This window comes from Tursiops truncatus, chromosome 17, assembly GCF_011762595.2.
Source record: "Tursiops truncatus isolate mTurTru1 chromosome 17, mTurTru1.mat.Y, whole genome shotgun sequence".
In the NCBI taxonomy this organism is placed as follows: domain Eukaryota; kingdom Metazoa; phylum Chordata; class Mammalia; order Artiodactyla; family Delphinidae; genus Tursiops; species Tursiops truncatus.
Window position 1 is genome coordinate 1,733,820 of NC_047050.1, and position 13,952 is coordinate 1,747,771.

General features: G+C 45.6%; 1 protein-coding gene across 2 annotated transcripts in view; it reads left to right on the forward strand.

The window, feature by feature from the left end:
• SNTG1 (syntrophin gamma 1) overlaps positions 1-13,952 on the forward strand; it is a 199,812-nt gene that overhangs the window by 84,086 nt on the left and 101,774 nt on the right. For both annotated transcript variants that reach the window (XM_019925443.3, XM_033842929.2), the window contains exons 9-10: positions 2,436-2,566; positions 8,503-8,632. In XM_019925443.3, coding sequence (XP_019781002.1) covers positions 2,436-2,566; positions 8,503-8,632 — 261 coding nt within the window. The remainder of the gene's footprint in view (positions 1-2,435; positions 2,567-8,502; positions 8,633-13,952) is intronic.

Genomic DNA, 13,952 nt, shown 5'->3' on the forward strand with positions numbered 1-13,952 from the left:
CCGTTCACACTATTAATATTATAGGAAACAGCATTCTTGACACTGAAGAATAAAGCTCTTGAAAAGTAGTTACGGGCCTTAAAGCCATAAAAATTCTTGTGTTTTTAGATCGTTTTTTATACAGTTAAAAATAACTCCGAGACTGCTGTTACACAACAAGACTAGAAAGCAAATTTATATTCTGCTATTGGAATTAAAATAAATAATAAGGATAAATAATTTCCAAAAGATACCAGCTATTCCACTGTAAATAACAGATCTGTGAAATGAAATACATTAACCCTGATTAGTTCAGTAGCTGAAATGAGACTTATCTCGTATTTTTTATAAGAAAGAAACGTAGAAGAAAGTGACATGCTTACAACTTCAGCACATAAAGACACCCAGTCGGGGTGCTGCGTCAGGACATGCCAAAGGCCACATGTGCTTTACATCTGCTGGTCCATGAAGGCTATGAAATGTGATTCGTAAAACTTCTCATCCTCACCTATTGCTGATTGTCGTTCTCCATATTCCATTACCTGTGTCTTTTATGTTCTTTTACATTTTCTATCTGTTCAGGGAACAATGAAGTGAGAGGATCTCTTTGTGCTTTTCATGAACGACAGGAAATAAATAACTTGCCTAAAGTTACGTTGCAAAACTGTGAAATAATCAAGGCAGACGTCTGAGTCATTCTTTCCATGGTTTCAGCTCTGACTATGGAAGTTAAATGCTGTGCTGTGGTGTCACAGAGACGTAGGTCGGAGTGAATCCTGGCCCTGTTGCTGGCCGGCTGGGGGCCTCGTGTAGACGCCTGACTGTGCACCCTCCCAGGCGTGGGCCTCGAGCACGGCGCCCGGGAGCAGGTTTCAGCCGCGCGCTGCTGTGAGCTTAGTGACGGGGCTGCTTGGTCAGGTCAGGTCTGGCCACAGAAACCGCACCCATTTACCCCAGGGTGTCACACAGGATTGTGGTTTCAAGTGCCCTCATGCAGAAAAGACAGGAAGCAATAATTTACTGCTTCTAGAAACTTAGGTTTTCCTTTGGTGACAGCCTTGTCTCTGGAGATGGGTGCGCTGTGGCACAGAAGAGCTACGTAACTTGCCCCAGCACTCATCAGGTGGGAAATCGGGACTTTGAACCCAGATGGTCTAATTCTTATGCGGAGCCTCAGCCCTCACACGCTGCCCGTCTGTGACGTCTGACGTGAGGGCCAGGAGAGAGGAAACGATTAATGGGAACCTGGGCCTGTGCCTTTCAGTCACCATAGAAGAAGCACTGAAAGCAGCCGTCTTGCACCAAAGGCTGTGTGTCCCGGAGACCTGTCACCAGTGGAGCCCCTCGCTCTTGTCAGCCAGGACTCCTTGCCGGGTGCTCTAAAATGCTCGAAGGATTTCGTAGACTTTCATTGGCACGATGGTTGACAATTAACCTAATGCCAGAGAACTCTCAACCTCGAGTGAAAATAATGGAAGTTTTCCCCTCTCCCCAAATAAGCAAGTTTGAAGAAGTTAATAACTGAAAGAAAAGTTAATAATATCTAGACTCACAGAGGTTCAACATTTAGACTAAAATAGAATCTCCTTCTAGCACCATCACTGAAAAATTATAGAATCTATAGCCTAGAGAGACACCCGTCCGTGTCAGCAGTCCTCTGATCAGGTGGCGGCTTGGCTCGTACAGCCCAGGCCGACTGCATGTCAACGTCATTCCTGTGCTGGGGCCAGGAAGAATCCTAACAGGGAAGCTGATCCAATGAAAGAAACATGGATCAACATCTGCTGAAAAACTCAAATGTATTCAAAGATGTGTCTTTTGTATACGTAAGGAAAAAAACTTAAGCTTTTTATGAAACTTAAAATATATGTAATTTTAAACCAGTAGTATGTCTTAACATTAAAACAATATAAGAAAATACAGACATTTTATTGACATAAACATGAGATTGAAACAATGGACAAAGATTTCCTGAGTGTTGGAGGGCTGTTTTATGGGAATATTCATTCTCACAAATACTTTTAAGTAAGGGATGAATCGCAAGCCCTTGTAACAACGTTTAGTGCTTAGCAGATAGAAAATATTTGCTAATTGAACTTACTGGATTTTTGTCACCTACTAGTTCACTGTAATTACAGTTCTGCCCCATCTTTCTCATTCTTGAATGAATTCAGTCGTTGCTACTTTATTTCTTCTTCCTTCTCCTCTGCCCATTTTTCCTGTTTTCACTACAATTCTTAATCTCAGTGATTCCCTCCTCACTTTCTTATAGAATTCCATTAACAGCAAAATTAACAAATATACCTTTATTGCCAGCGAACAGGGATTTCCTCTGGTTTTCTATAAATGTCTTCTGATTGTCTAAGGGTAAATACCCCTCAGATGACAAGGGTGTGACATCAACACTGAAAACACAGAAACACAACAGCACTGCTGAACGTTTGTTGTCTTTTCAGGACACGCTGTCCTGCTCTTCGTGGCCCGCGTCCCCGGGCCTGAGGTGGGAAAAGCGGTGGTGTGACCTCAGGCTGATCCCTCTGCTGCATTCCCGGTTCTCCCAGTACGTGCCCGGGACAGACCTGAGTCGGTGAGTTCATGTCAGCGGCCTCCGCTCGTCTGTTGATTGCAATTGAGACCTGGAGTGACATGACATGCCTTACGGGTCTTACCTTCAGGTTTCTAGAAGTAGGAAGACCCGCAGAAGAATAGCGCAATGTAGTAAAACGCACCTCACTGCAGGTGCTCGAGGCTTAGGTTCGGCTCAGTTCTCAGCCCTGCTGACCGAGCCCAGGTGACGGTCAGGTACCAGCTCCATCACCCCGTTGACTCTGAGTCGGGGGTCAGCTCAGTGGCTGGCTCGGCTCTGCTGCCACCAGGGAGGGTGGGCGGCAGGGGCAGCGGCACCGCCTTATCGCTGCCGGGCAGCGGTGAATGCTCCGCTCTCCACGGAGCTCGGCTGACGGAGGGCAGCGGAGGGAGCGGGGGCTGAGGGCAGTCGGCCGGCTCCCACCACCTCACCCCCCCCACCTCCCCCCCCACCTCCCCCCCACCTCTCCCCACCACCTCCCCCCCCACCTCCCCCCACCACCTCCCCCCACCCCCCCACCTCACCCCCCCACCTCACCCCACCTTGGGGATGACGGGTGGGTTGGAGCCTGAGGTCCTGCTGGGCCAGAGCGGTCAGCATGGGAAGGGGGCAGAGGGCTGAGCAGCTCCATCTCGGGCCGCCTCACTCAGTCTAACGGCTGCAGGCGGGTAGGGAGCCTCAGCTCTCCGCTGGACCTCACGCTACCGGGACGGGGCGGGGGCTCGGAGCGCTGCTTGGTTCACGCGGGTGGGGATGGGCAGGGCAGCTTGCCGCTCGACGCCTTGAACACCAGCAGGCGGGGACGGGAGGACAGGGGCAAGACCAGCTGCTGCTCTGCCTGCTGGAACCCTGGGGGGAAGGGTGGCGGTGCCACTGACGTTGGGCCAGATTAGGGCAGGCCGCCAAAAAGGTGGAATGCTTCTAGCCCGCTGCTTTGCTAGCCTTCGCACTACGAGGACAGACGCTCCTGGAAGCACTTTCTTGTCTTGCTCTTGGTCATCCTGGATGGAGACCCTGGAGGACCCTGCCTAGGATACACGGGAGGCGACAGGGAAGTTCAGGAGACTGACCCCCAGTCACCTCTCAGCCGCACGGCCCCGGCAGTCGCCCTACCCTTCCACCTTTCAGGAGCTGCCTGTGCTGGCCCTCGGGTCACGTTCAAGGTCCTTTAGTTGTATCAGGAGCCCTTGGGAGGGGCGGGCTGCTCTCCCTTGCCCGAGATTGGAGGCTCACCGGTACTGATAGTCAGATATTTTTATTATGTATTTAATAGTGTTCCCTAATTTTTGTTACAATTAATTCTTTGACCCACGGGCTATTTACAAGTGTATTGCAAAATTTCAAAATAGTTTGAGATTTTTAAAATTCTCTTTTGTTATTGCTTTCTCGTATGATTTCATGCTGAATGCTTTCAGCCCTTTGATATCTGTTGAGACTTGATTTCACCTAGCATATAAATAATTTTGACGGGTGTCCCATATGCACTTCAAAGAATGTGCAGTGTCGGGCTTCCCTGGTGGCGCAGTGGTTGAGAGTCCGCCTGCCGATGCAGGGGACGCGGGTTCGTGCCCCGGTCCGGGAAGATCCCACATGCCGCGGAGCGGCTGGGCCCGTGAGCCATGGCCGCTGAGCCTGCGCGTCCGGAGCCTGTGCTCCGCAACGGGAGAGGCCACGGCAGTGAGAGGCCCGCGTACCGCAAAACAAAAAAAGAATGTGGAGTGTCATCTTCCTTAGTTCAGTGTCTACGTGTTTCAACTAGGTTGTATTTGTTCATTAGGGATTCTGACCCTCTGTGTCATTAATGGTGTTTTTGTCTGTTTATCGTCTCAGATACTGAGGGAAATGCATTCGTCTCCCAGTATGATGGTGGCTTTGTGTATTTCTCCTTTAAGTGTGTCATTACTTGCTTTATATATTTAATTCTATATTATCGGATACAAACAGATTTAGATTTTTTACAATTTCCTGATGATGACCCTTTTATCACTATGAAATGTCCTGTATCTCTGGAATTTTTCCTTACCTTCAAGAATTACATCAGGTATCTACACTGTATATTCTTTTATCCATTTCTTTCAACTCTTTTTAGCCCTGTGCTGTAATATGTATCTCTTCTGTGTCGCATATACTTTTTTCTTTTTTTTAAATTCAAAGTAATGATCTTAGTCTTTTAATTGGATTATTTAGTCTAGTTGCTTCTTTTTTTTTTTTCGGTACGCGGGCCTCTCACTGTTGTGGCCTCTCCCGTTTCGGAGCACAGGCTGCGGACGCGCAGGCTCAGCAGCCATGGCTCACGGGCCCAGCCGCTCCGCGGCATGTGGGATCTTCCCGGACCGGGGCACGAACCCGTGTCCCCTGCATCGGCAGGCGGACTCTCAACCACTGCGCCACCAGGGAAGCCCTAGTCTAGTTGCTTTTAACATAATCACTGGTATATTAGAGATTATATCTGCCATCTTAGTATCTGCTTTCTATTCAACACTCTAGTTCTTTATAATTAAAATTTTTGTTTTGAGATACTTATATTCATATGCAGTTGTAGAAATAATAGAGAGAGATTACATTTTTTTTGCCCATTTTCCCAAATGGTAGCATCTTGCAAAACTATAGTACAACACCCCACACCCCATTTAGGAAACTGACACTGACAAAATCCAGCACTCATTCATGCGGATTTCACATGCCTGAGTGTGTAAGAGCGTGTGTATGTGTGTGTCTGTGTGTCTGTATGTGTAGTTCTATAGAATTACATCACATGCTCATGTTCTCATATCCACCAACCCAGGCACAAGGTGGAAGAGTTCCATCACCACAAGAGCCCTCCTGTTGCCTGTCTATAACCATGCCAGCATCCTTCTTCCCCATCACATGACAACTCACTACTCTGTTCTCCACCTCTCATTATCTTGTCATTTTAAGAACATTATGTAAATGGAATCCTACATTATGTAACTGTACTGGATTGAATTTTCTCACTCGGCATAATTCTTCGGTAATTCTTCCTAGTGGTTGCGTTTTTCAGTTGTTTGTCCCTTTTTATTTCCGATAGTATTTCTGATAGTATGGATGCATCACATTTTAAAAATTCATCCCTTAAAGGACACCTGGGTTGTTCCAGTTAATTCTAAATAAAGATGCAATGAACGTTTTGTATAGATTATTGTGGGAGTGTGCCTTTCCATTTCTTCAGGTAAATGTTCAAGAACTCGAGTACTTGGTTGTGTGGTAACAGCATGTTTAGTTTATTGAGAAACAGACGCATTGTTTTGTAGGTGGCTGTACAGTTTTACATTTCCACCAGCAGGATATGAGCCATCCAGTTTCTCTACATCTTTGCCAGAATTGGGAGTTGTTGCTGTCTTTTACTTTACCGTTCTTACAGGTGTAAGATATAGGTATGATATATCACTGTGACCTGAATTTGCATATCCTGGTGATGTTCAGCATCTTTTCATGTGCTTATTTATCACATGAAATCCTCTTTGGTGAAATGTCTCTTTGTCTTTTGACCATTTTGTAATCGGCTTTGCTTATATATTTTTATTTATTTTTTTACTGTTGAGATTTGAGAGTTTTATATATATTCAAGAAAAAAGTCCTTTGTCTCAAGACACTAGTTTCTGTATTCTATTTTCTTTAACTTTTTTCTTACTTTCTGAAATAATTAAACATTTTTATTTTTTAATATTCCCTCTATTATATTGTTATATATGCATTCTTTTGTTTTGTTTTAGTTATTGCCTAAACGTTACACCATATGTCTTCGTCCTTCCAGGCTGCTATAACAAAATCCAGCAGATAATAACAGCAACAAACAACAGAAATTTGTCTCTCACAGTTCTGGGTGCGGAAGTCCTAGATTAAGGCACCTAGATCATGTTCTAGTCCTTTGATGAGGCCCCCCCCACCCCTTTTTGGTTCATATCTGGTGTCTTCTCACTCTGTCCTCACTTGGTGGAAGGGTCAGGGATCTAATTTGCCAATATTCTGATTTATTCAATAGCAGAGGCAGAAATAGGAGGCAGGCTATAATCTTTATGACCAATTTATTTTGTAAGAGGTTGTATGTAAGCAAATAAACTGTTCAAATACTTCACTTATATTCATGAAAGGGTTTCCAACAAATCAACCTGAAAAGTGGAAACAATGTAAAACTTGATACGTATTAGTGTATAAGCCCAGGTTTATATAAGGTTAGTCCTTTAGAATTATTCCATGTGGAGACTGTGTAGCACGTGTGGTTACATAGACTGCAGATTTCCTCTAAGGGCATTAACTCTAGTCAGCTAAAAATATCCAGCTGCCACGATTCATTTAAAGCAGAGAGTGCAAATGTGTTCAAGACGTGCTTTAATTTGCGGTGCAGGAAGCCATGGTTATGATGATCAGGGAGCGGAGAGAAATGTATGTCACTAACTCAAATTAGTTCTCATCTTCCATGGGTAGTTGAGCTTCTCTCTGCATATTTCAAATGTCTTCCTCGCTCTTGAATATCAAAATTAAAGTTAAGAAAGTCACGTGAAGTTGCAGTGTTCTTTTTGTGCTGTGCATATATTTTCTTGTCACAAATTCAAAAAACATTAGTTCAAAGAGACAGACAATCGTTGTCCCCTCTCAGGCTTTTCATGTATTTTTAAGAGCAAACAAAAAAGAATATTTGAACACTTCCCTGTAATCATTTGAAAGTGCTGGTCAAGGCTATCGGAACAATTTCTCTGAAAACATGAATAACGTGGATGCAGAGAGCCGTAGGCTTGAAAGTCTCTGCCACGTATCCGGTTCTGAAATCCAGACCAGTCTTACGGGACAGGAGAGTGACACAGGCTCCTGATGAAGCTGGGCCAGAGAAAGGCCGCTTGGGGTCTTTGCAGACATGAAATCATGTATAATATCCACAAACTCCTACTTACAAAATTCAGAAGAGACAAAAAAGCAATTTAGTTGGAGAAAAATATATAAATGTACACTATTTACCTAGCATTTTGAATACTGAACTACACAATTTTTCTATTGCTTCAGAAATGGCTGGGATTGAAAGATAGTTTGTGCATTTTCTAAAGTGCACAGCAGAGTGCACTTTATTGTGTTGCACCACAGAGGCATTTGGCTACTTTCCATTCATTTGGGGATTTTTATCCATTCCTCTCCATTAAGCTTGTTTTGAAACATGCAAGAACTTGAAACAGGAAGGTAAAAGTAAATAATGAAAGCTGTAGGAAGCTGCTTTAAACTCAACAGCACTTTTGTAGACCATTTAGGACGGCATCACTGAATGTTCTCTAACGACAACAGAAACTCAGTAGAAGACCATAGAGATATTTAGGGTGGCCGTGGCGTTTTAAGGAGAGTCTAGTTGTTATTGAAATGCGAACATCCACATAAATTTCAAGCGTGAGTATTTAGACGTGGAGAAGAACTACGAACCTCTCGTCCGAAACCGACTTAGAGAAGATGAGGAACAACTGGCTTAACAGCTGACAAAGCGCTTCAGCTCGTGACAGCAAAAGACTGTACATGGTGCTCGGTATCTGTGCGTGCGGTTTCTGGGTGATCTTTCCACTGTACATCGGGAATGCATTGAAAAATGTCAAGAGGAGCTGCTGGCGGCCAAAATAATGGATAAACATCGATGTGTAAGTTTGTGGGACGCTGGAGAGAGAATCCCACTCACAGGTCTTAGACGTGCATCTCAAAGATTCTCCAAGTGTACCTGAATCTCAAGATGCCTTGTGGTCATTCAAAGTTGTGTGTTGTCTGGGTTCCTCTGTAGCGTTCCATTTAAAAACAGATTTTTTTAAAAGGGAAGTAAGCAAATATGAATTTGAAGCTGCATTTATGTTGTTTGAAAGAAGAGCTTTTGAACACATAACTGTTTCAAGTCGCAAACAGACAAATGAGACGATGGTCTGATCTAATTTGTTCTGACACCTCCGCAGGCAGAACGCTTTTCAAGTCATCGCCGTGGACGGGGTCTGCAGCGGGATCATCCAGTGCCTCTCTGCTGAGGACTGTGGCGAGTGGCTGCACGCCGTAGCGGCCAATATTTCCAGCCTCACGAAGCACAACGTAAGTAGTGATTCAGGGAGCTCCTGGCCGGTTCCTCGGCCTCGGTGAATTTCTGCAGTACATGCATAACCTTGCATCAGCTGCGAATGGACCACTGCACACCCATCATAAACACTACTGTGCAGTGTTTAAAGAAAATCACTCTGTCCTGAGAGTTTTAGTCCAATGTATCAGCTCAACAGTATTGACACCTAAGTTTCCATTCACAAACATTGTGACATCTACATTAGTTAAATAATTGAAAATAGATATTTAGCATGTGAGCACTAAAATATCTATTATCTGTATCTATATATATCATCCATCTACCTATGTCTGTATATCTATCTATATATGTATCTATCTAGATATGTTTACATCGCTTCTCCCTCTGGTTCCTCTGGAGATCCCCCAAATTTAGAGTATTAACTTGAAGCAAGTACTGTTTGTTACAACCCATGAATCTTAACCTTCACAAATCTATTCAAGTACGGGAGCTGGTTTAGGCTTTAGCTGGGACCCAGCCCCCTAACCCATGGCTCCTGCCACCTCTCTCCTTCCACGGGGCAAGGGAGTAGGATAAGTAAAGTGAGCGGGCTTCTGCGCAAGCACGGCTCTAAGGCGAGTCTCTCTGAAGCGTCATCTTCCATTGTTTAGTTTGGTGCCACCTTGGATAATGGTAAAATAAAATCAAAATAGTTTTGTCAGAATATTTTTAACCTTTATATTCAACGATCTAGAAAAAAGTTTTCAGGCAGCAAATATAATTGCGTTGTTTTTTTGCCTTGGGTTTTGTGGGGGTTTTTGTCAGTCTGAAACCTCTTGTCCTTTTCGGCGATTCCAAATGATGACACCACCAGATCGGCAGACGCAGTCTTGGGTGGGCACTCTTGCCCCACCCAGATGTGCCCCGGAGATATCAGCCTGGATTATCCGGGAGGGTCCAGTGTAATCACTAGAGTCTTTAGAAGTGGAAGAGGTAGGAAAATGAGAGGAGTAGGGAGACGGCAGCATGGGGAGGGGGAGGGCTGACACTGCTGGCTCTGAGGATGGGAAGGGACCAGGACCCCAAGAGGGCAGGAGGCCAGGAGAAGCTGCCCGCAACGAGGGGACACTGCCGCCCCGGGCAGAGACCATCCTGCCCTCACCCTGGTCTCATCCCAGAGAGGCCCACTGAGGCTGCCGACCTACAGAACTGCAGGATCACGGATTAGTGTTTCTTTTAAAGCACTGTTTGTGGTAATTTATGATTTCAGTAATAGAAAATGAATATAGCACCTATTCATCTTCAAAATAAATCCATTGAATTTTTTTCACTTAATCTAAATCTCATGGTTTAATCTGAAAATCATACTTTTACTCTTTCACATTTAACTTTTTCGGAATAACCATGAAATGCACCTGCATATAAGAGAAAACAACCTAATATTTGTATTATTAGGTTGTCCATGTGCAAAGCAGCCTACAATATTATCTGAATCCCTAGACCCTTTCAAAATAACTCATTTGTAATAATATCACAAGAAAGTCATCATAATTGCTGAGCTGAAGCCACCTGAACAGGGACTGTCTTTGGAGTGGGAAGGGTCTGTGTGTCTCAGTGTCTCGGTGGGCGGGGCAGGGCTGGGAGCCTTCAAATACCACAGAAAGGGCGAGGGATAAAGGGCAAGAATCAAGTGAAGGAAGATGGAAGTATAGCTCCGAACACGCTCCCGTTTGATCAAAGGGAATTGAAGCTGATGCTTTTGCAGAGGTATGGCTGCCATGGGGAAAGCATGGCTGCAGTGTTAGGGACTCGGTGTGGAGCCTTGGTCTGTACTCACCAGCTCTGGGACTGGGCTTCGTGGTCCACTTCGTCAGCAGGCGCTGTTAGCTCCAGCCACCGTGAGGGTTAAATGAAAAAGTGCTTTAGACATCCTGGCCCTTAAATGATGCTGAAACATTTGCGCGTTTTCTTCTCTCCAGCTGCACTCTACATTAAATGATTTAATCCATAAACCACCAATGAATGGCCGCATCGATTTGCTTATTGTATGTGATGTGGCACACTTTTGCTTTGTCCAGTTGTCGTTTGAGATTCTCCATCTTCTGAAAGATGGCTGTTTGGATAACAATGCTGAGAAAACGGGACAAGACGAGTTAAGTGTCTAGTCGTGACTAGACCATTAAGCAGCTATATTTCCGGCAGCTACAGATCTACCCCTCGGTTCCCTCATCTTTCAAAGAGACAGAGGGAAGACGATAGAAGACAAAGCTCTCTTTCAGCCAGCATTTCATGAATCTAACCTTTCCAGCCACTGTTTACCGCTCCAGCACTAAAATCAATCCGGAATGATAAGCAGAGAGAATCTCATGCAACGTTTCTACTAAGGTTACCTACTAACACAAAGGGATCTCTTCTAGTCTAAATTCTTCCATATATATCCTATGCCTGCATTTCCTTTATTGGAATGGAGTATGCTGCTTGAAATGTATCACGTGTGTGTGTGTGTGCGCACGCAGACAGATATAAATATATATGTATATGTAATATGCCTCTATTCTTTTTTAAAAGATTTATTTATTGCTTATTTATTTATTTTATTTATTTTTGGCTGCGTGGGGTCTTAGTTGCGGCATGCAGGATACTTGTGGTGGCGCGCGGGATCTTCATTGTGCTGCGCGGGCATCTCTCTAGTTGTGGCATGCGGGTTTTCTCTCTCTAGTTGTGGCGCACAGGCTCCAGGGTGCGTGGGCTCTGTAGTTTGTGGTACGCGGGCTCTAGTTGAGGCGAATGAGCTCAGTAATTGTGGCGCATGCACGCGGGCTTAGTTGCCCTAAGGCACTTGGGATCTTAGTTCCCCGACCATGTCCCCTGCATTGCAAGCTGATTCTTTACCACTGGACCACCAGGGAAGTCCCAATGCTTCTGTTCTTAGTGGTTCAATGAAAATTACTGTGATCTTAAATAAGAATGGTTGCATATATGAGATTTTCAAAATACATAATTCATATTTTATTATGTGAAAGAGAATAGACTCTTTTCCCCAAAGGTCTGTATCAATTGAGAATGCTTTCAGTGACAAACTAGAGAGACCCTAAATACTGATGAGTAAAGAGTTGGGTTTTTCCCCAAATGAAAAGCATTGTGGATGGTGGCATCTGCTGGAAGCCACCATCCACCCAGAACCCATCCTCTGTCTACACACATAAGGGCTGCAACAGTTCCAAACATCACTTCAGTGTTCAGAACAGGAAAGAAAGGGAAGAAGGATAAGTAGCGCCAGCTACATCTCTCCTCTTTCATCAAGATAAGAGAAGATTTCCCAGAAACCCTTTAGTGGACTAATAATGCTCACTTCTCCTCCTGAACTCAGCCCCATGATGATTCTGAGGGGTGGCTGGCTGGAGAGTGGGGGCGCTAGTCTCTGCCTTTTCTAGTGTTTGTAGTGGGAGAACCAAGAAAAGAAGATTGTGAATGGCTTCTGAGTCAGATAACCAACAATATCTACTACACTGCTTAATACTAAAAACATATTAATTCTAAAAACAATGCATGAACAACCAACACCCCTATGCTTTTTGTGGATTGATCACAGTCCTTCAGGATTCACACACACACACACACACACACACACACATTTCGTCAGTCATTTGAGTTCCTGCAGGATGTATTCCAGCCATCTTCCTATATTTTACCCATTTACCTGCAGGAGCAAAACCCATTACTTGGGAGTCATATTTAATCCACAGAGTTCTGCTATTTTAGATGGCAAACACTTGCAAGTTGAGAAAAGGGAATTTTTTCCCATAATACTGTTGGTTGTGGAAAGCTAAAGAAGAAACTTCTATCGTGTCTACCACATTAAAAAGACTCGACAAAGCTTGTAGGTGAATTGAAAGTCATGACAAAATAAAGCCTAGCAGAAAGGAGCTTTACCGAAAAGGAGCTGGAGTCTGTGATCAGAGGTTGCAGCGTGCGGTTCTGACAGGCATGGGTGTCACTTAAGGAGACGTTTTCTTCCTTTTTATAGCTGCTGAGTCCTCAGATGCACTTTAGTTAGTGTGTTGCTTTCTGCATCGCTTCTCCTCACACACCAAAGTGCAAACTTCACACTTGCAGATGCCACCCAGAAATGGGTTACAGAGGGTGGAGTCAGACAACGGCAGAGTCAGTAGATCAAGTCAGAAGAAAGGCCGGGCAAGCTGGGCATTCTGTTGTGTGCATATGTGAACTAGCCAACCTACTCTGTCTCTTAGAAAACTACTCACCAACAGTTAAAGTTCTTGTAGAATTCTTGATACTGGAGAACATTAGCTGATGTTTACTTGCTCAATCCAGAACGTCTGCCTTGATGTCAACTGTAAAGCACGGTCGTAAGAAAACAGGCAGCTTTACTGACAGCTTCCCGGCCAGCCCTGGTCCGGTTGGGCTCTACCCGCCTGGCCCCGCCCCCGCCTCCCCTTTGGAGCATTCCCAGCCCCTAATGTTCCAGGGGCCTCAAGCCACAGGCACCGCACAGGGGCCCTTGCCCCGACACACCCACCCCTCCGCCACCCGTGCCCAGGCCTGGACTTCAACGTGGCCTTGGTCGTAATCATAGTGACAAGAGCTGACCGTCATGGGCCCACAGCTGCTCCCAGGCCGACGGAAGCTCCACGGGAACGTAGGGTAACTCCTCCCCCGGGCATACCTTGTCCAGTGCAAGTCAGGTGGCAGAAGGAAGCAAGCTAACAGAGGACTCGCCCTTGCTCACTGGATGAACCATCTGGAAACGCAGTGACTGCACGAGGCTCTGAAGGCAGGTCACACCTGGTGAACAACCGACAGCGTTTGATGAGAAGCCCTGGGCAGCTCAGGCACACGGACCGCTCGCCAGCCGATTCCTGCTTTCCGCTGCCGGCCTCCCTTCCCTTCACCTGTGACTCTGGCCTCCTGAGGACTGTACATCCTCTTCGGGCTCTGTTTCTCGGGAGGTGAGACCAAGGGCACCGAGCGGTCCACGTTCCGCCCAGGAGCGGACGTCATGTGGAAGAGAAGGGCACTAAGTACGCAGGTGAAAGGCCCCAGGATGTCACGCGAGAAATCACTGGGAGTTTGCAGTGGCTCCATGGAACGTTTCTTAGAACTGCCTTCTTCGGCAACTGAGCTTAAGAGCCAGACCCGAGGGAGCAGAGGCAGCTGCAGGCCTCTCCCAAGGACCCAGGCCAGATTCTTACTGTGAACACTGCACGTTCCCCTCCCTAGGAAGCCTGACTAATAATTTGGCAATGATGGACCTATTCTCTCCACCTGTGACCAACACTGGCAGATAAAACACATCCCATCACTGCCTGCAACCCAGGGTCCCCGCTGCCTGCA